This window comes from Mesocricetus auratus, unplaced genomic scaffold (genome assembly GCF_017639785.1).
Source record: "Mesocricetus auratus isolate SY011 unplaced genomic scaffold, BCM_Maur_2.0 Super-Scaffold_100045, whole genome shotgun sequence".
Classification (NCBI taxonomy): Eukaryota; Metazoa; Chordata; class Mammalia; order Rodentia; family Cricetidae; genus Mesocricetus; species Mesocricetus auratus.
The window spans coordinates 3,953,002-3,975,241 of NW_024429222.1; the positions used below are offsets into that span (position 1 = coordinate 3,953,002).

Consider the following 22,240-nt stretch of genomic DNA (forward strand, 5'->3'; position numbering starts at 1 on the left):
AGACAAACATACAGAAGACATCCCCATCAGAAAAATTTGGAGATAAAGAGAAAAACAAGAACATAATCCAGAGCCAGTGAGTTTACAGTGCTTGTGAGCAGACTTGCAAAAGGGTCATGTGGTCAGTTAGATGAGATCTTTGTACTGTTTTTAGAGAGGCAGGCATACTTAATGTTCTTGAACAATTTTTTCTAATTAAGGACAATTTTTCATAGTTGCAGAAGACCCTGCAAAGTCACTTACAGAGCTGTCTCCAGACTTTGGACATTCATCATCTCCACCGCAACCTCCTTCCATGAACTCCTTATCCAGCGAGAACAGATTTCACTCTTTACCCTTCAGCCTGACAAAGATGCCTAATACCAATGGCAGCATTGCTCATAGCCCACTTTCATTGTCAGTGCAGTCTGTGATGGGGGAGCTGAACAGCACACCTGTCCAGGAGAGTCCACCCTTGCCCATCTCTTCTGGTAATGCACACGGTCTAGAGGTGGGCTCACTAGCTGAAGTGAAAGAGAACCCCCCATTCTATGGGGTTATCCGTTGGATTGGACAGCCACCAGGCCTCAGTGACGTGCTAGCTGGACTAGAACTGGTAATTTGTTTTGGTCTACAACTTTTCTGCATGAGATTTTGTCTAGGTTCTCCCCTATTAGATAATTTCTTGGGAAATTGTTTTGTTAAAAAAAAAAGCCAGTAGTAGAGGAAAACAGTGTTTCTTAGAATGTTGCTTATCTTCACCCTTTGCCATTCTTCAAGCTTCTGGTCCACTTATTCCTCATATTTGTTTGTCTGTGATCAAGGAATAGATTTGTTTTTAGGCTAGAATATTTAGCCTCCACAGAGGCTAAACAGAATGCAGAAAATAAAGCAATTCTGTTACCAGCTTTTCTTCTTATTCCTTAGCTTCCTCCCATTGCAGTCAGTGTAGGGACGTGACTGACTTTAAAATTAATCATCATGTTTAGAGGTCTTTGGGAGAGGGGGAGGTTTTATCTTTGGATATTAGAAAAGCATACTGTATGATATTTCATAACCAGAAGGGGGAACTTGAATAAACTTAGGTATTACCTAACTATGTATCGTTTTAAATTTTTTTTCACTTGTTTTCTTGCTGCGAGGAGCTAGGTAATTTATCTACTCCTGCCCCTTGATTTTAATACTTTCGTAAATGGCTCAGGGGAAGCCAATAAACCAAGGAAGTCCTAAGCGCATATTTTGAAAGACAATGCATCAAGTACTTTGTGGTGGGCTTAAGAGTTGTTTTTAAGCCACTAGCTGGGGGCCAAAGCATCAGTTAGTCAGTCCCTTTTCCTTGGTGCTGTCTAGTCAGTACAGATATGAAAAAGGAATTCAGAAAAAGTGAGAATTCCATAGTTCTTCCCTGCTTTTTTTGCAAGGTGCTGTGTAACACATACCGAAGCCTTTCTCTTTCAGGAAGATGAATGTGCAGGCTGTACGGACGGAACTTTCAGGGGCACTCGTTACTTCACCTGCGCCCTGAAGAAGGCGCTGTTCGTAAAACTGAAGAGCTGCAGACCCGACTCTAGGTTTGCGTCCTTGCAGCCTGTTTCTAATCAGATTGAAAGGTGTAATTCTTTAGGTACTTGGATACTTTTAATTTATTACCCATCTGGAATGACTGTTTCATGCTGCCTTTCAGTAACTGAGGGTGATAGTGTTTAAATGATTTAGTTGCCAATGGTCATCAAATTTCTAAGTTGGTAAAGATTGTTACTTGGTGCATAAATAAGCAAATTGTCCTAAGAGGAGATACGTTGAAAAAGAGTCAGGAAGTGTTTAGGATCTAAAGAGTGAAAAGTAGTGTTTTGTTTTGTTTCTTTCCTCTCTTCTATTGATTGTAGACATTTAAATTTTGGCAGTATGGGTGGTAGAAATGAAAATGTGGTCCTTTTAGCATTAACTTCTCCCTCGACATCTTATTTAAGTACCTCACTCAGAACATCCTGTGAAGAAGTTTGATACAGTCTGGAGATGCATTCAGCTTGGCAGATGGAGGACAGTTCTTCTCATCACTTGTCACCAGCTTGTGGTGCTGGCCTTTCCCAGTTCTAAACAATAGTGAGAGTCAAGCAGGGGAAAATAAGGAAACCATCTTTATGAAAAACATTTTTCTCAATGTTAGGTTTGAAAATGAACCATTTTGGACAAGTACCAAATGTTTATTTGACAGGTGCTTAATTGACTTAATTTTCTAAATTCTATATGAAAGGAGTGATGTTGAAAGTGAATAATAGCATTTTTAATAAGCCCAGATAAGTAACAGTTAACTGAAGTTAAAAAAATGTGGAGGATACCAAAACGTACTTTAAATGATATATATGTACATGTATATGAATATATATATATATATACTATCATGGTTTCAAAGAGTTATTTTCATTTTTTATCTTTTTAGCATTTGGAGGCTACTTAAGTGAAGTAGTAGAAGAAAATACTCCACCAAAAATGGAAAAGGAAGGTTTAGAGATAATGATTGGAAAGAAGAAAGGCATCCAGGGCCATTACAATTCTTGCTACTTAGACTCAACTTTATTCTGGTGAGTTCCTTATTTTCTGTAATGGGTAAAGATTGTGCTGTGGGAGAGGAGGGAGACAGGTAGGTGTGTGTGTGTGTGTGTGTGTGTGTGTGTGTGTGTGTGTGTGTGTGTGTGTGTGTGAAAGGAGGTGCCAAGTGCCTTTGAGTAGAGAAACTGATGGTGTTGGGAAAGATCATGAGATTTGGTCCTTGGTAGCTAAAGAATTCATATCCTATTCCTAGATCCAAAACACAAACATAAAAATATTGCAATGAATACTGAGTACAAGCAGTGATCCCTGTGAACAGATACTCTGAAAACATCTGCCTCCAGTGTAGTATGATGGCACATGTGCTAACTAACCTGCCCTAGGCTATTGGCATTGTGTGCTGTGTGCGTTTTAGTACACTCAGATGATGATGAAGATTCTTTATATTAAAAATTATTTTCCATGGGATCACTGTTACCCTCCTTTGTGTAGTTTTCCCTGAAATGGGACAAGTTAATATAACAAGGCTCTGAAGCCTTAAGGATTGTGCACTGCCAGTTAAACTAAGTGCATTTGCCAACTGTATAAGCTGCACCACAGAGTTAGGAAGTTAGCATGGATGTTAGAATTTTACAATTAGAGAAAAGAATAAAAATGGTGGGTCTTTTTGTTGGTGGAGTACTTTTGATTAAACAAACAAACCTTTCAGCATTACTATCGTATTCCTAATAAAAATTATTTTAGCCAAATTTTATTTTCTTTGATACCAACAATTTTCTGTTGCTAGTTACCCACAAGTTATTTTAAGGAAAAACCTATTTTGATGTTAAGATGGATTTGTCCCAACTACTGATCAACTTTCTCCCCCTGTTGTCTGTGTATGTGACTGATTTCCAGGCCTCTCGGCTTTTGCAAATAAGTTTCTTTCATAACATTTCCTGGCGCGTTTTTATCCTGGTGTTTCTGGTCTGGACCTGCAGGGTCTCTGGGCAGTAATGGTTGAACACAGGGCCTGTGCTGTCTGACCCCTGAGTTCTTATGCCAGTGGTTCCTTTTCCTCTTCTGACACCTTTAAGAATATTTCTCAGATATTACTGTGTTTATAACATGAGGGAAAAATGTTCTTTTATTTTGCAGCTTATTTGCTTTTAGTTCTGCCCTGGACACTGTGTTACTTAGACCCAAAGAAAAGAATGATGTAGAGTATTATAGTGAGACTCAAGAGCTACTAAGGACAGAGATAGTTAACCCTCTGAGAATGTAAGTAGAAGATGTGTGTTTTGTCTTTAGTTGGTTTTCTGTTTTCTTGTAATTTATGCTCTGTGCTCATATAGTTAAAAAAAAAAGCAGAAATTAGTTCTCAATTAAATACTGACTTTTTAAAACCTCTTCTCTTCCTCTTCTGTTTATTATTTAAGTCTGAGCAGTGTATAGAATGTAGTGCATTCTGTGAAATGATGTGAACCATTTGGTACCCTGCTCTACAAGTTAGTAATGACTCCTCACTAGAAACAGATGAGGTGTATTAAAGTCATATGGTGTCTTAGATCTTCCTCTTCTCCTCTACTAAATGAGTTGTAAATATACAGAAGACTATGTGGGAAGACTTTAATACATGATGGTGATCACAGGACCTTTATGTGATGAGTTAGGTTATCCATTGGTCATAAAACATAGGTCAGGCACATAAATAACAAACTAAATCATTTAAAGTCCAATTATAATCATTTTAAATTTTGTGATATACTTTTCTTAACAATGAAAATAAAAATAAACATATTATATTTAAAAAATAGTAAGGTATGCAAATATAAGTATTCCAAATGACCTACTAGATATTTGTTTTCCTTAATTTTTAATCACCTTTTAATTATGTGCTTTGATTTTCATATTATTTTGTCTCATACAGATTTTAAACTTTCAGATTTTTCTTTCCCTATGTAAATGATAGAACAGTACAAGTCAAATTTTAACTACAAGGCATATTTTCACAGCCTTTCTTCTTTTTTTCCAATATATGTTTTATTTAAATTAGAAACATGCATGCTTCACATGTCAATCCCAGCTCCCTCTCCCATCCCTCCTCCCTTGTCTCTCCACCAGCCTCCCCAGCCCCCCACCCAATTCCCACACTATTCCCCATGGAGGGCCTCACCCTCCATGGGGAGATCTCCAGAGTCTGTCATTTCACCATAGCAGGACCTAGGCCCTTCCCCATGTGTCCAGGCTGAGAGAGCATCCCTCCATGTGGAATGGGCTCCCAAAGTTCATTTGTACCCCATGGTAAACATTGATCTACTACCCAAGACCCCAGAGATTTCTGAGGTCTCCTCACTGACACGACATTTAGGGAGTCTGGATCAGTCTACCAGTAAACATTCTTTGCATACTATTGCCCAGCCAGTACAGAATCATAGTTATCATACTTTGTCACCCACTCTACGGCAAGAAATTTGCCAGATAGCCTATGAGACCAAGATGTATTTTGCTAAGCATGGTGGTATACACCTGTAATACCAGCACTTCGTAGCTCAAGAGGCTAAGGCAAGATCAGTTGAGTTCAGAAACTTGAGATATATTTCTTGTGTCTATAAACTTCATATCTGTTGCTTTCTCTATTTGAAGCTTCCCACAGGCAGAGACACTATTTTGTTCATTTTTTATTGTTTTGCTTTTTTAAAATCTCCTTTTGTATTCCTGGTACCCTACATATATCATTACATAAGAGGTATGTGTTTTTATATGCTGATTGCAAAGAGCTAATGAGTGAGTAAATAGCCACTCTAAAAAGCAGGTACATGGTATTGTCAGCTGGCTGTGACTTGCTCTTTTAAGCCCATGGTCTCCTGTAGTCAGACAAAGAGAATGTCATAACTATGTTGACAAGTTTTATTGAAGACTTTAGATTTTTAGTATCTCATCAATTCCCTTTACTGTGTCTCTTATCCTGTATATTAAAGGACTTCCTAAAAATTGGATGTCCTATTTTATAAAATAGTTGTTTTATTGTAATAAACAAATGCCATTTAAAAATCATTAACCAAGGCTTTTTTTAAAAGTTCAGAATTGTATTAGTACATGGTAGTTATTTTTTAAGGTGTTGAATAGTATTTGGGGACAATTCTGGTTCTCAAACTTTTACTTTTCAAAGTGAAAGAAGCGTTTTATAAGAAGCCTACAATTGAATTCTTAAAAATAAATGCCATGTCTATTGTTTGTTTGACATGTTAGAATTGTGTGAAAAGTATTTGATTATTAAGATGTGCCGTATAACTAACTGTGCCAGTGACAGTTAATTCATTTTTATCAACATAGATATGGATATGTGTGTGCCACAAAAATTATGAAACTGAGGAAAATACTTGAAAAAGTTGAGGCTGCATCAGGATTTACCTCTGAAGAAAAAGGTGACCCTTTTAATTTATAATATATGCATTGAAAATAACTTAAAGTATATTATTTAACAATATGATAAATTATTCCTGAAATATACCTGTTTAGTTTAGAGAATTAATTTTAGGTTAGAATTATTTGAGTGGACTAGGGTTATCAGTGATATATGCACAAAGCCTTGGGTTTGATTCCCAGCACTGCAAAGATAAATGAAAAAATTTCTATGTGACATGCATATTTCTCCTGGTTTTGTGATTTTTCTAAAGTGAATGTGATGTAAAACAACTCTTTAAGAGGCTAGCTGGCTCTATACTAGATGACTAAGTAAAGGGATTTCCTTGTTGCCAGCAGTGGTGTTTGGAGTTGCTTCTCTTCCTGTGTCTGCTGTGCTCCTTGTTGGAAGTGGCTGGAATATCTGTCCAGTGCTTCTGTCTACTCACAACTGAAGCACTTGCTCAGATTCAACTTCTGACTTTGAGTTTGTGACATTTATACATGTGCTATTATGTAAATATAAGGAAAAATAGGGCATTACCAAGTATTATTCTACTAAAACTCCCAAAATTATTTCTTTGTGTGTGACTGAGTATATTCTGTTAAATGAGGGCAGCATGACAACAAAATGACAAAGTAATGTTTTATTATAGCTCTTTAAATAGAAGTTTTTGCCAGGCGTTGGTGGCGCACGCCTTTAATCCCAGCTCCCGGGAGGCAGAGGCAGGCGGATCTCTGTGAGTTCGAGACCAGCCTGGTCTACAGAGTGAGTTCCAGGACAGCCTCCAAAGCCATGGGGAAACCCTGTCTTGTAAAACTAAAATAAAAGAAAAAAAAAAAGTTTTCACTTGTCAGGAGAACTTGAAAAAAAACTAAACTTTTAATTGAAATAATATTGAATGAATGAAACAAATTTCATTGTGGAAATATGTCTGTCATAAAGAATAGATGGTTTTTAAACTTTCCTATGACTTACTTAATTTTCTGTTTTCTCCTAGATCCTGAAGAATTTCTAAATATCCTGTTTCATGATATTTTAAGGGTTGAGCCATTGCTAAAGATAAGGTAATTCTCAAATTGTCTAGAAGCATTGGGGAAGTAGACCTTCCTGCCTGCTGTCATTGCTCAGTAGGAACGGAGTTCTTGTTGACAGTTCCTCAGTGTTCTCTGAGTGTAGCTAAGCAGTGCAACCACAGACGGGGTTTTGCTAGCTGCTGTCCACTCTGTGAGATAGACTTAACTTGCAGAGAACAAGGTGAAACTGAATGTGAATATTTTTGGAAGTTCAGTTTTATTCTGACTGAATTGAAACAAAACAAAACAACAACAAAAAAAACAACTGAGGGCATTGTGACTTCCCATAACTTTTGTTTTTTGTTTTTTGTTTTTTGAGACAGGGTTTCTCTGTGGCTTTGGAGGCTGTCCTGGAACTAGCTCTTGTAGACCAGGCTGGTCTCGAACTCACAGAGATCTGCCTGCCTCTGCCTCTTGAGTGCTGGGATTAAAGGCGTGTACCACCAACGCCCAGCTAGAATAATTCATTCTAACTTCAGAATTCTCTATAATCTTTAATGTTCCAACACTGTTCAAAAGTATAAATAGTCTTTTTTGTCACGTCTGCTGCGCGGCCTGTGTCTGAGAACGTGCGGAGGGTGTCGGGTATTGAAAACACAGAGACTCGTTCAATGATATAAAGAGAACTTTAAACAGGCTCCAAAAAGGTTCAAGAAAAACTTCCTAAGAAAGGCTCCCACCAGAGAAGCTTCTGCTCTCTCCTCTACCCTGGCTGGTTCTGCTCTGACCCCAGAGGTGGATGTGTGTGGGTTTTTGAAGGTGGGGTTAGTCTTTGGACAAGGTCGAGGTCAGGGCGGTTTCCGTGGGAAGGCCTTTCCCAGGAACTTATTGTATCGTTTTTAGTAAACATGTTTTTACTAAACATTGTCTTACAGCTGCCTACTCCCAGGCAGAAGGGGAAGTGGCCAGGAACTTATTGTATCGTTTTTAGTAAACATGTTTTTACTAAACATTGTCTTACAGCTGCCTACTCCCAGGCAGAAGGGGAAGTGGGTCTCTGCTCAAGGTCTGGTGTTCCCACAATTCACCCCTTTTTATTTTCAAATGAGGCACTCCTGGCTTAGGTCAAGTAGGGTCACCCTCCCTTTCCCGTCTTTGGGGGACCTTGAACCCCTGTTTTAGGTGGGAGGGGTCTTCCCCACAGGTTGTCCGTCATCGGAGATACCCCAACCTTAAATCATCTGTAACCAACCTTCATGGCTATCGGGATTGCCATGGGCTAAGCTAAGCAATACTTGGTTACGGATCTCTTGTCTCTGGAACAAGGCACGTTTGAGCTCGGCATAAAGCCAGAATGCCTACTGCCACTGCCACCATTTCCAGGACCCCCATCGACGTAGCGCCTCTCCATCACCATACCCATCACCAGATCTGGGCCATAACATTCTACCAGCCTTCAGTCTGTTACAAGGGTAACCTGCATGTGATTTACACTTATAATTTGATAAAGTTTACAATCGTTCCAAGATCTGCTCAGGAAAGCATTTAGAAAGTGCACTTGCACAGATACATTAGGTACAATCATTGATGTTACACATGTAGCATTACGAAAAATATGAACAATAGTTGTCGCATTAGGACAAGTTGCATTTCTCCAGAAAAATACACTGGCCTAGTCGTGATTCCAGAAACAGGAACCATCAAGTCTGATATTTCAAGTGACCATGTCCTGTTCAAATACTGAAAAGAGGCTTTTGCCACTCATAGTCCATACCAATGTCCAAATGTTTTAAATGGGTCCTTTTTTCCCCCAAAGGGAAAAACTGGCAAAATGAATTCTGTTGTTTCAAGGTGTGTCAAGGGCAGACAGTTAGTCTTTCCAGTTCTCTGTTGGCTTCGGGATGAAAACTCACGGGTCCGGAAGGTTAATGCAGCAGGTCTGTTGAGAAACTGGAAATCTCGAACCGACTGTTTTCTTTCTTTCTTGGGCTCTAGATTCGATGACATCAAGAATCAGGAACACTGATTTAGGAGATCTCACTCAAACTGGCTTAGGTAGGCTCCCATGGTCTCAGGTCCAGTTTTTCTCTGCTCCATGCATCTCACTAATTGGTCTGACAGCTGCCGAAGCTTTATTCTTTTCCTACAAGAAAACACAAACATGCCCTCGACCCCAAATTAGGGTCTTCTCCACTGTCTAGTTCATGGATGTCTCCATTTGACCTGAGCAATGGTTGCTCAAGTTCCATCATGCCAGAATCTGTCTGAAGTTCACTGGCATTCACATTATAAAATTTTTAAATGAGGAGTGTATTATTTGATGAGTCATGTGGGGACTGGGGGCATTATTCCCCCTTTTTTATTTTCTAAAAAAAGTTTTTTTGAACTGTTGAAGCTGGACCATAACAGTAGAAGGATTTGTCTACCCTCCTTGGTTGACTATCTAGGTAAATTGGGATTACTACTTAGATTATTTGTAGATGCCCATTAAAAAGGACATATCCATTAAATATTTCCCAAAAACTTCTGAAAATCACTCAAAGATTGTAAACTATACTGTGTCCAAATAAGTTTTTAAAATTATTTGAAGTCTGTGAGCACTCTTTCCCAATCTAACCTGTAGAGCTCTCACTAGCTGACAAGGCCTCATTTGCATCTTAAATTTTTCTGTTAAAACATTAACAGACTGGCTGGATGTTCCTTTTGGCTATATTTAAAGCAATCTAGGTAGCTTCTTAACTATTTTTGAAGGGATTTAAGTATCCTTTTAATCATATTAGCAGTTCACACTCACACATTCACAATCACATTTCATACATACCGGTGTGGCCACACCATACATTCAGAACATACATGCATCTTTTAGTCATCCTTTTTCCCTAGGTCATGATTAGTCTGTTGCAATGAAGCTTCCTTAATTGAAATCTATGTAAAAGAACAGCTCCAGCCAATTCTTGAACTAAAAAGGTTAAAAAGTCCTATATGTTTTTATCATTCCTCCATTTGAGCTACAGTCATGGGGTACACCCGTACCTACTCCTTGTAACTCTGTAGATGCAAGGTAGAGAGGCCAGGCTTTTGGCCAAAAGTTTTTAGAGATGACTCACAAAATAGAACTTAAATGTAAACAAAATTTTCCATTCCATATACCTTTGTCTTTGTCTTTTTCTTTAATTAATACCAGTACCAATTTTTTTTTTTGAGTCAGGGTTTCTCTGTATTGTTTGGAGGCTGTCCTGGAACTTGCATAAAGGTGTGTTGGGATTAAAAGCGTATGCCGCTGGGAATCTCTTGGATTCCCCTACTTCCTGACCCTGGTATCAGGCTTAGGAGGGGAAACTCAGAATGTCTAGTTTCTGACTTTTAATCTCATTGGCAGCAGCCGCTTCCAATGTATTATTGGTGTTATAAAAATTGATGAACAGGGAGCTGGAATGACTAACTGGCATTAACATGGGGGGGAATCCTCACCAACGCCCATATTTCCCTTACCTGAGTGTTCAGCAATGGTTGGATCTTTATCATGGTGAGCATTCCTAGTATCCGGAGTAGTATTGGGGTCGACATGCCTGATGCACCGTTCGGGGACCCAAATGGGCTTCTCACTTCCTGGAGGGAAAACACAAACAGCCCCTCGGACCCTAGCTAGTAGGGGAGTGGGTGGCTGCCATTTTCCTGTAATCAAATCCTTCCATCTGACCCATCCCAAGGACTGGGAGGGTTTGTTCCAATGTCTCTCCATAGCAGACAAATTATTACGGTCTACGGTCAAAAAATTTAAAATGTAAAGTATGGTGGATAACTGAATATTGGGGGAGGTAACATACTCCCCCTTTTTTATTTTCTTAAAATACTGTTTGAGAGTGGCATGGGTGCGCTCCACAATAGCCTGTCCCGTGGGGTTGTGAGGAATACCAAAAGAATGGACAATGTGATGTTCCCTGCAAAAGGTAGCAAAGCGATTGCTGGCATAGGCAGGGCCATTGTCCGTTTTTAGTAAACATGTTTTTACTAAACATTGTCTTACAGCTGCCTACTCCCAGGCAGAAGGGGAAGTGGGTCTCTGCTCAAGGTCTGGTGTTCCCACACTTTTTAACCATGAGTTCCTGAACAACCAATAAACTAGTTTTATATTTCCAACTTACAGTGGTACAGGGTTAGCTTCTCATCCCAAAGGGAAGGAGTTGAGGGCAGAGCAAGAAAAGGTTGGACCAAAGCAAGACTGACACTAGTAATACGAATCCAAGCTCTTTATAGCCGTTTGATGACATCACAACCCTCACATGCTCACCATGGAGCTACAGGATTTAGAAATGAGTACAAGACCTCAGGGCCCACCTGTTATGGTCTGTACCACAAAGATAGGCCCAAACCACACCAATTCATGAGTATTTTTATATTAATATTTGTAAAATGTCCATGCCCATTTTTTAAAAAGTTACCAAATTTGTATTCTTGTGCCCTTGGATTGTCCCTAGTGGAGAATACAACCCAAATGGCATGGCTTGGTACAACTTCACAACTTTGTTATGATTCTGTAGGTTTCCAGACTTGTCAAAAACTAGCAGTGAGACTACTTAATTTTTCATCATTTTCTAAAAATTTCATAAACTCTATATTGTATATTGAGTGTGTTTCCCCTATACCTCCATCCCTTCTGTCCCTTTTCATGTCTCCCTCCTGTTAGTCCCTTTGTTCCCTAAGCAGCTTCACTTCCACTTTGATGTCATATACACATTAAAGCTTTTTATCTATCTCCAGAAAATCTAGGAACCATAAATGAGAGAAAACATACATTCCTCTTTATGGGGCTGGTTTAATATGTTTATTTCCAGTTATATCTATTTTTCTATGACTGACATACTTTGTTCTTTATGACTAAAAAGAACTCCACTGTGTATATATTTCTAGGAGTGAGGTTTTTTGTTGTTGTTGTTTTGCTATTTTTGTTTGGTTTTTCAAGACAGGGTTTTTCTGTGTAGCCCTGGTTGTCCTGGATCTCTCTTTATAGACCAGGCTGGTCTCGAACTCACAGAGATCCCCTGCCTCTGCCTCCTGAGTGCTGGGATCAAAGGTGTGTGCCACTACACCTGGCCCTATGAGTGAGTTTTGAGTGGCTGCTGTTCCTCCCATTAGCTGCCTTGCCTCCTTCTGGCTGTCCTTGTTTTTTTTTAATGTGTTGTTTCTTACCTCTGTTATTTTTGTTTTTTGCTTCTATGCTGTTTTTTGTTTGTTTGTTTGTTTGGTTGGTTGGTTGGTTTTTCGAAACAGGGTTTTTCTGTGGCTTTGGAAGTTGTCCTGGAACTAGTTCTTGCATATCAGGCTGGTCTCAAACTCACATCTATGCTGTTTTTAACTTAATTTTTCTATGACTTTTTATTATAAAAACTGCTAAATCTAGATATTCACTTAAATAATCTGATTCTAAACCCAGCCATGGCTAGGAAAAATAAGAAGTAACTTGAAAGATTAAAAACAATCTTCTTAGGAGAGTTAGTTTTACAGATCACTAGTTAGCTGGTAAGGAAAGGGAGATGTTGGTGACATTCACCTGGTATTTGTCAAGTCTGTGGGTGACCATCTGAAGAGTATGGTAGCTGAAAGACTAGAGGACAGTTGTTAGAGTCCCCGAGCTTCATCTCTTGCACTGCTTCGACTTGCTAGGAAATTATTCTTCCCTACATCTTAGGGTCTTTATTTTAGGAGTAAAAACATTTTATCTAGAAAGTGTAAGAGTCTGTTTTTGAGGCACTTAAGCATTTGTTCTAGTCACTAAAAGCAGTGCTCACAATCATCTGTAACTCCAGTTCTAGGGGGCCTGACACCCATGGCAAAACACCACTGTACAGAAAATAAAAATAAATATTTTTTTTAAAAGGCAGCTTCTGCTTTCTAGATTTGGAGGGAGAAATCGAACTGATTATTGTTCATATAGTGTTTCTTGACTGGAATATTATTCTACATTTTTCTTGTGATGGCAAGGAACTTTTGAATAATTTATGAATAAGGCAAAAATAATTTATGAGGTCTTCTACATAAGTGCATTTAATTATCTTATCCAAATAATTGTCTTTTATCTGGTGTTTAGACGATCCATAGCTGCACATCATGGTATTGTATTCTCAGGTCCTGTCAGATGGCTTCACATCTGATTAAGGCATTTAATAGAGAGCTTATGAGCATTTCTTTTTATATGCTCCTAGATCAGCAGGCCAAAAAGTTCAAGACTGTAACTTCTATCAAATTTTTATGGAAAAAAATGAGAAAGTTGGAGTTCCTACAATTCAGCAGTTACTAGAATGGTCTTTTATCAACAGCAACCTGAAATTTGCAGAGGTTAGTGATTCTAACTGGGTTTTTATTGTTACTTTATTTTGTTTCTTATTAGTGTTAGGGATTAAACCCAGGACTTTTATACACACTATTCCATGTGTTGCCCCACTAAACCACAACCCAGCTCTCACTGTGCTTTAAGAGTAGTTTGAGGAAACAGTTAAGAAAACACATTTTTAAAAAGTGATGTTCTAACTTTGTTCCTTTTTAAGAAAGCCCCTTAGCTTAAGTTGGAATGTTTTGGATTTGGAAAGGAAGAAAAGCTAATTTTTAACTTTAAAGTAGCCTAATGCCAAAGATACGCATATCCACATACATATTTATGTTTTTAGTTGTCATTTTACCCATGCATATTATCTAAACGTGTCAAAGGTAATGTTATTTTTCTTCCTTTGTTAAGAGATAAAATGCCAATAAGTTCTGTATGGGTTGCTAATAAATGTAGTAGAAAAGTTTCTTTGACTCTTTGAGTGGATGATTTCTGCAGTGCACGCTGTGGTCTGTTTTTACCATGTTCATCTCTGAGGTGGTATTTTACTGCCTTCTTTGCTGAAGCTTGGGTAGCATTACCCATGATGATGTCCTCCAGGGAAGTCTGGAAGTTCTGCAGGTTGCACATTCACAAGTGGGCTCCGTCTCATGGGCCAACAACACTGGTGAAACCACTGCTGGGTTTGACAGCCACGACTATTTCAATTTCATAGGGAAACTTTTTCTACACTTTTCCTCTGTTAGTACAGGGAATAGGACTTAAGGCTTTAGACATCTTTGAGCTGAGTCCCCAGTTCCTTAGGACTTTGATTTCTAAAACTACGTGTCTTTATTTTTTTTTTAAGGCACCATCATGCTTGATTATCCAGATGCCTCGATTTGGAAAAGACTTCAAGCTTTTTAAAAAAATTTTTCCTTCCCTGGAATTAAATATAACAGATTTACTTGAAGACAGTAAGTATATAGCCCTTTGTTATGTTCTGCTTTTTAAAAAAATAGTTGGCCTGGGCTTTTCATTAGTTATAGATATAGTACTTCTGACAAGTAATTCAGTATCTGAAGAGCTTGGACTTATTAAGCCAATAATCTGGGGGCTGAGAACTTATTCTGAAAAAAAGTAGAGGTAAAAATAAATACTTTAAATACAAAATCACTTATTATCTGACAATAAATTAGTGACAAGTAAATGTTAATAAGAGGTAAGTGGTTAATTGGATTATATATCCAAACAATAGAATCTTTGGACATAGCATGACCAGAGGAACAATTCTAGAATAGGTTAACAAAATGGTTATTTGGGAGAAAAAAGTCTTTAAAATATTACAAATACAAGAAAATCCAAATGAAATTTTAAGAGGGTCAGAGAGGGTTAGGCTCTCCCCCAGCCTTCTTTTTTTCAAAGTATAGCTTTTTAATAACAGAATATATTTGTAAAAGGCTTCTTCCTTCCCTCTCTGCATATGGTAGCTCCCAGGCAATGCCGCATCTGTGGAGGACTTGCAATGTATGAGTGTAGAGAGTGCTATGATGACCCCGACATCTCAGCAGGGAAGATAAAGCAGTTTTGTAAGACCTGCAGCACTCAGGTAACCCTCACTCACTGTGGATGCACCCTGCAGCAGTCAGCTTCTGATGGTCCAGTACATTGCAGGGTTTGAAAGCCTTTCAGAATCTAAGTACAGTAATTATTATTGCTCATGTCTCTTCTGCTGGTGTGGGGTGTGTGTGTGTGTGTGTGTGTGTGTGTGTGTGTGTGTGTGTGTGTGTGTGTGTGTTGTAGTAGTAGTAGTAGTACTTGACTGTGTTTGTTAGAGATGTGGTCAGTGAAAGTGATTAGAGTCTGCCCTCTTGAAACATAGCATTAGCTCATGTGTGGCATTTTCTTCATGGTTCATTTTAGGTTCACCTCCATCCCAGGAGGTTGAATCATACATATCATCCAGTATCACTTCCCAAAGACCTGCCTGACTGGGACTGGAGACATGGCTGCATCCCCTGTCAGAAGATGGAGTTATTTGCTGTTCTCTGCATAGAAACGAGCCACTATGTTGCTTTTGTGAAGTATGGGAAGGATGACTCTGCCTGGCTCTTCTTTGACAGCATGGCTGATCGAGATGGTATTTAAAACTTTTCTTTTGTGGTGAGATGCTTCCTAGGAAGCTAGTGAGAGCACTTGTTTAGAGTAACAGGGTATTTTTTGAGAGAATTCTTTGAAGGATATCATAGTGTTACAGACTTTAATTTCAAATAGTATTAATAATTTTGCACTCAAACTAAGGAACCTTAATGTTGTGACATATTGGCCCTTATACAGATTTGTTAGAGTCTTGTCCATAATCCCAGACTTGGTAGGTAGAGGGTTGTGAATTAGAGGTTAATTTGTGTTATATAGTGAGAACCTGTTTCTGTTTGTTCCACCTCAAAAGAAAAAAAACAAAAAATATAGAATCCTAAAATTCTTTTAGAGCTGATTTTACCATCTACTTCCTTTCATTTTTGTTTACAGTATAGTAGCCATTTATTGAGGATGTAAATGCCAAACTCTGTGGGATACTTTGGTCATGGAAATCATGTCAGTTTTTTTTTTGGTTTTTTTTATGTCTAAGCTAAAGTTTAAGATGTGAAGTTTGTTGCATGGTTCATATTTAACTCCATCTTCCTGATCTCATGCGTTCCATTTCAGGAAGAAACCTTTACTCAGTGAGCTATTTTTAGGAAGCTTAGTTATTACTTTATACATACTTGAGTGTCAGAATCTCAAGGGGTTTTGGTAGTAAGGTACTCGCCACAGTACCCCACATGCCCCCTTTTCTCTAGTTATTCTCCCAGGTGTTCTGACGTGGTTCTCTAATAACTAGAGACACCTAATGGCAGCTTCTTGACTAGAGGCACAAGCTGTAGACCAACAGCTCTGTCTTTGCTCAGCTCTCAGATGCCTGAGGTTACAGCCCACCCTTCCTGCGCATGGGCTTCACCCGGTTAGCATTAGCAGCATGCCATTTAGGAAGGCACTTGCATACTCTGATGATCAGGATGTAACCCAGCAGTGCTAGAGGTGTGCAAGTATGTCATTAAAACTCAGGGAAACAGTAGTGTACAGTTAATAAATTTGCTCAAAATTGCATATTCTTGTGGAAAAGAGTGTCAGCTGCTCGTGTCTGGGATGGTCATAAAAGTATGAGGGACTGAGGTTTTGTGTGCACACATGGGTAGCAGCCTGCAAATAAGGGCTGCAGCTTTTCCTAAATATGTGTCCTTTTACCAATTTTATTCTCGTTTGGCTGCTGAACCCTCTCAGAAACCAAAAAAGGATACTGTAATTCTAGAAATGGAAAGGCAAACAAAGGCTTTCCCTCCCCGTGATTCTGGGAATCAGTCTTCACTAAATTCTAGGATAATAAAATTGTTCTTGTGGGATAGGACTTAGAAGTTTGCTGCCCTAAAGAGAGCTCTCCTCTCTCCATAGGTGGTCAAAATGGCTTCAACATTCCACAAGTGACACCCTGCCCGGAAGTGGGAGAGTACTTGAAGATGTCTCTGGAGGACCTGCACTCTTTGGATTCCAGACGGATTCAAGGCTGTGCACGCAGACTTCTTTGTGATGCGTACATGTGCATGTACCAGAGTCCAACCATGAGCTTGTACAAGTAACAGGTCATCTGAAATGGGCAGAGACCGAGCACAAAGCTTAGCGCTGTGTTTTCCTCCAGCTGCTGGTTCTGTCTGGCGCCCATTGCCGGCAATGGGTGTCTTATGTGACGATGGCCCTTCAGCAAAGGGTTCCTGTGTTTCCAAACACATTGCTTTTGTGTTCTTGAAGTATTTAATAAGAAGCATTTTGCACTCTAGGAAGTATGTTTGTGTTGGTTTTTTAAGAAGTCTAAATGAAGTTATTAATACCTGAAACTTTTAAGTTAACTGCATTGATGATATGATATTTTTGGAAGCATACAATTTTAATTGTGACATCTAAAACCTCTTTAAGTCGATTTAGGATGTAAATAAATATCTCTTCTTATGGACCAAGGATATGAAATAATTTTTCTTTTGTAGCTATTGATTGCCTTGAGGAAGAAATAATACGGTTTTATTAAGAGTCTGCCTTTACTCCAGTTGTTGAAGGTGTGCTGAGTTTAATTTTTAATTTTTACTATATAGCGCTGATTTCCTGCATGTCTGTGTTTTGCTGAGTTTCTATGTTTCTGAAGCAGTGGTCAGAACATGCTGAAATTCCTTTTGTGGTGTTATTTTCTATTTGTTCTGGTTTTGAGATCAATAAGTGACTTTATTATAAAATGTCAATTTTTGATATCATCTTCTTGGAGGATTAGGGTACGTAGCAATTGGAGCATTTCAGTCACAGTAACAACTGATACCTAAGAGGTTTTCTATAGGCGTTCTTAAGTATTTATGGAACAAGGCACAATGATTTATGAAATAACTGGAGTGGTAAATAGATAGTATATTCTTATACAGATACACAGTCCAGAGAAAATAAAGTTGGCTTAAGAGACATTACTAACATTTTCCTGAAAAGTTATATTAGTATTTAAAACTGATTTCAAATAAATGATCTTATTTTTAATTTAAGTGAACCTCTCTTAATTTAAATAAGACTGTGATTTTGTTTGATCAGAGAGCATTATATTTACTGATGTCAGTTTTGTTTGACTTGAGATAATGACTATTACATCAGTGTATAACTGGAATGTTAGTGACAGATTTATCTTCCTGGCTGAAGAAGTAGAAGGTAGATATCATCTTAGAACTTCTTGTAGTATGTGTATAGACCATAGTGAATGCTCTATACTGGAACTGTCAAGTATACAAGCCAGAACTATGGGGTGTTTGTTGTCTGAGTGTTGTTTTGTGGTATGACTGTCTTTCTGGAATAATGTCTGAACCCTACAAAAAGACAGAGAAGTTGTTTATGTGTAGCATATGGCTTTATAAAATATTTAATGTCAAAAGAGAGTCTTTATAAATCTTATTGTTATTTTAAAGGCACTTTACTCCTTGGTTTTATTATTCCATTTTGCTAGTGTGTATTAGCTTTATAAGTCTTAAGGCACAGAAGCTCTTCTGTCGTGTAATCTTTGTACTTTTGCAATAGAAAAGTACATAAATTCTGCACAGACTTTTGTATAGCTGAATGCCTAGGCTTGGTGGTGAGGCCGTGACTAGATGCTAGTGAAGACCTCCAGCTCTGTGCTGGCCTTGCCTCCATCACCTTGGGACGGGTGAGAATGGTGAGTGCCGGGTCTGAGGCTTACATGCTGACCACCCAGAGTCCAGGCACCCTGTAATAAGTATGGATTGAATGAGTTCATTAGTGGGACTTTGAAAGGTTTAGCTGAGGAATGATCAGGAATCTGTATATAGGCAAGACTGGTTTAACAGTGAAAGAGGGGTGAGGGAAAGCATTTTTTTTTTAAATTGTAGAAATGGAGGCAAAAATTCATGTTGAGAGAGACCAGCTATTGGCTTTCAGAGCAGAGGAGTGAAATCTTGTTTGACAGTGACTCCAAGGTTGGGGTGACACTTTGTGAGTGGGCATGATCGTGTCCACAGGCAAATCCTAGCAAGGTTTTCTCAAAGGAATACTTTGTGTTCTTTAGCAGTAGTGGGTGGGTGAGGCACACAGTGGCTGGAGAGGCCTGAGGACCACATGCCAGTAGGAGCATTCCCTCATGCTTTCTCATCCTTCTGGTAGTCCCTCCTTATTTCTGGTCCCAGCAGAGCCTAGTTTGCTGTGGGGGTAATAGGGCTGAACTATGTGATGTAGATGTGTGCTTGTTGATTAATTTTTAATCTTAGGTTTTCTGTGCTGCTTTCCTATTGCCTTTTAAAATGTTTTGATTATCATTTTTCCTTATCAAGATGATAGTATAGTGGGATCATCTTACTTACAACATGGTTTATGATCCATAGCTACAAATAGAAAATATAAGAATTCATATTTCTCTACCTTGAAGTAAATCTGTATATGTGTGTGAAGACTCAGGGGGATGCAGGGGAAGAGGGGAGAGGCACCTTTTAATACATTAGCTAAATATCTAGTCCCTCACTGCCAGCTTCATAAAGAATCCAACTCAAGTCACAAAATAATGTTTCTAAGGTGGGGGAAATGCTTTGAAAAACAGAACTAGGTATCTGTGTAGTGCAGTTGTTGGTAGTTGCTATGCATTTTATCCTCAGAGTAGCTTAGAGTTTTTTATTATATGTTTGCCAAATGCTTAGGTAAATGGCCAGGCTCCTCTTACCTCTGATCATGTCTTTTTCTTATATCCTCTCTCAAGCACAGAGGGGGACAAAGGATTGACTCTGATAAGCTTGTCAGTTCTTTGGTTGTCTTAATGTGGCATTTCCATAAATCCAGGAAAAGCAGCACTCCTGGCTGGATTACAGTAAGCAGCTGTACAATATTATATCTGTTTGCATTATCCTATACTGAGGCAGGAGTACAAAACACAGTATTTGGCCTTGGTGAGCAATTGCCAACAAGTATTTATTGGACATCTATTCAGTGGCTAGGATATGGCCTGGGGCCTATGAGACCTCTGCCTGTTCTCATACAGCTTACTGCCCAAGTTCAACACCAGAGCATCTGTTGATGATTTCTTAGCCTCAGTGTGGGTGGCAGGCCTATCTAGGGACCAGTTTGGGAGCAATGTAGTGTGGCAGGGAAGTAGAGGACGAAGGAACAAAAAGCCTCGGTCCTTTCTCCATCACTCACCCTGTAGCCAGACAACACCTTGACTTTCTGAGCTTTAGTTTCTTGCTCTATATGATGAAGGGGTTGAACTATATAGTTGAATAGGGGAAAATGGAGCAAATTGTCAAGGTTCAGGTCATGCCTAATGGATCTTATTTCCTGCCGGAGGTAGGAAATTTCCACTCAGAAGCTCAGCAACAGAACCCAGTGGCCAGTGGGTATTAAATCAAAAGGTTGGAAGGCTTCAAAGACCCCTTTCTCTTTTTGTTACTGTGTGATCAAACAATGCTATTGTCTGTAGCAATTATTCTGTGTAAGTGTAAAGAAGTGGGTATTGACTATGTATTTATCTGTGTTTACATATGAACTTATTATATAATAAGTGCATTTGGTATGTGTACCTCAGCCCTCTATTCCTAGAGGGATTGGCAGTCTTTGGAATATACATAAGTCTTAGAGGATATTTGATGGTACTTGCTTGGGTATTTCCTTCCACCTAATTTCTATAGAAATAGATGCTCTAGGAGCCAAAGAAATAGACAGAATTCTCATGTTGAAGGGAAAAATCACTGATTTTGACTACTTAATAATGAAAAACATTTAAATTCATGGGAACATTTTGCCTGCAACCTCCCCCCCCCACACCACCAGATAACAGGTCATCGTGTGTAAACAGGATACCCTTCTTAGAGTAGGTAGGGTCATGATACCTGTGATTAAAAAATACTGCTCTCCCTGGGCAGCACCATCCCCAGTTCACCAGTAAAGTAAGAGTTCCCTAATGCAGCTGGGGTGGGTGGAGAAGAGGATGCTACGGTGGAAGCTAGCGAACAAAAAGGGTTGGAGGAGGCAGTGAGCAGCCTCTCACAGCAGATGACAGGGCTCGCCTGAAGGCAAGCTTCTGTGGCTCTGGGCCTTGGCCCTCTTGTCAAAGATGTCCAAGCGTGGCTTCCTGTCAGGGAATTAAGCTCCTGTGGGCTTTTGTAAGTTGTCTTATTGGGTGGGTTTGTCTTATTCTAAACCCTAAAGGGTTTCCCTTGAGTCCACATGTGGTGACAGAAGCTGAGCAGCAGAGCTGGCTGGGAGTAGTGAACAGTGGGAAGTGGGGCTAAACCCTTGCTGGTGGCCTTCAATGCCATTGCTCATACTCAAGAGTACCATTGGGTCCTGACCTCTGTCCTGGCCGTGCTGACAGTTTTCTCTCGTCATAGTTTAGTTCTCGTCTTCCTAACAGATCTGAGGAGAAGGGCTGAGGATGCAGGGGTTGTCCTTCCAGGCACCATGGGCCTCCGCACAGTTCTCTGGTGACTTTCACTAGTTATTTATTCTAAAGGGATTATACTGGAGACACAACTGTTTTTGGTTTCATATTATGAAATAGCCTTGTACTGCGGAATGTTAACTCTGGAGAGTTGTCCTCATACCGGAAGTATTCATTTTAAAAAATCCCTCTGGCACTCCCTAGGGCTGTGTGGTTATTATCAGGCTGACCCAAAGGAGCACATTTTGTATTCCATTTCCTTTTCTGGTATCTTGTCCAACATGTTTTTGCCTGAAGAACATCCTTTTGTTTATGAAAACATGAATAGCATTGCATAAGACAGTCCCTTACTATCAAAATGCTCCAATTTAGCCTTAATTTTGTTAAATTAGGAGACTAATGAAGCGCTGCTGTGGAAAGAAATGTGCTGTGTACTATTTCTGTATCATTAAAATGCAGTTTTTACGGTTCTTTCTCCTTGATTTCTTTAGGGGCAGGCCTTGGGGTGGGGGACATAGAATTGGTTCTTCCTCAAGCTCCCAGGCACACATCTAGGGAGTATTTATTTCAGGGTGCCGTCATTTGGCTCTGGGCCACAGCTTGGCATCTACCCACTCTGGTGCTGGATATGGTTCATTGCCACCATCTCTAAGCTTCCAACCACAGATTACTCCTCCTGAGATGCCATTCCACCTGCAGATATGTGGCCCAGAACTGTTCATTTCTGATGGTGTGCACTGAGCCTAAGAAGTCCCAAGGATGTGGCTGCTTCACTGTAATGCCCAGGGGATAATCACATGACATTTTAGGGACTGAAATTTTACTTCAGACTTCTTTTAGGTGCATGAGAAATCCTCCTTCCTTGGAGACAAAGCTACTTAACTGCATATGGGAAGGGTTGCTAGAGTGATCTGAGTTATATTGCTAGTCTAGTATGTCAAGATTTCTGTTTAGAAAACCCACAGCTGGTAACATGTCATACAAATAACATCATGGGCTGTTTTTTTCTG

General features: G+C 39.3%; 1 protein-coding gene across 1 annotated transcript in view; it reads left to right on the top strand.

Annotated features, from left to right (window-relative positions):
• The window catches only part of Cyld (CYLD lysine 63 deubiquitinase), a 53,957-nt gene extending 32,257 nt beyond the window's left edge, over positions 1-21,700 (top strand). The window contains 11 exon segments of the mRNA XM_013119919.3: positions 222-595; positions 1,438-1,603; positions 2,420-2,561; positions 3,667-3,789; positions 5,845-5,936; positions 6,915-6,981; positions 13,134-13,266; positions 14,100-14,208; positions 14,722-14,840; positions 15,155-15,371; positions 16,721-21,700. Coding sequence (XP_012975373.1) covers positions 222-595; positions 1,438-1,603; positions 2,420-2,561; positions 3,667-3,789; positions 5,845-5,936; positions 6,915-6,981; positions 13,134-13,266; positions 14,100-14,208; positions 14,722-14,840; positions 15,155-15,371; positions 16,721-16,905 — 1,727 coding nt within the window. The 3' untranslated portion in view covers positions 16,906-21,700.
• The last annotated feature ends 540 nt before the right edge of the window (positions 21,701-22,240 follow it).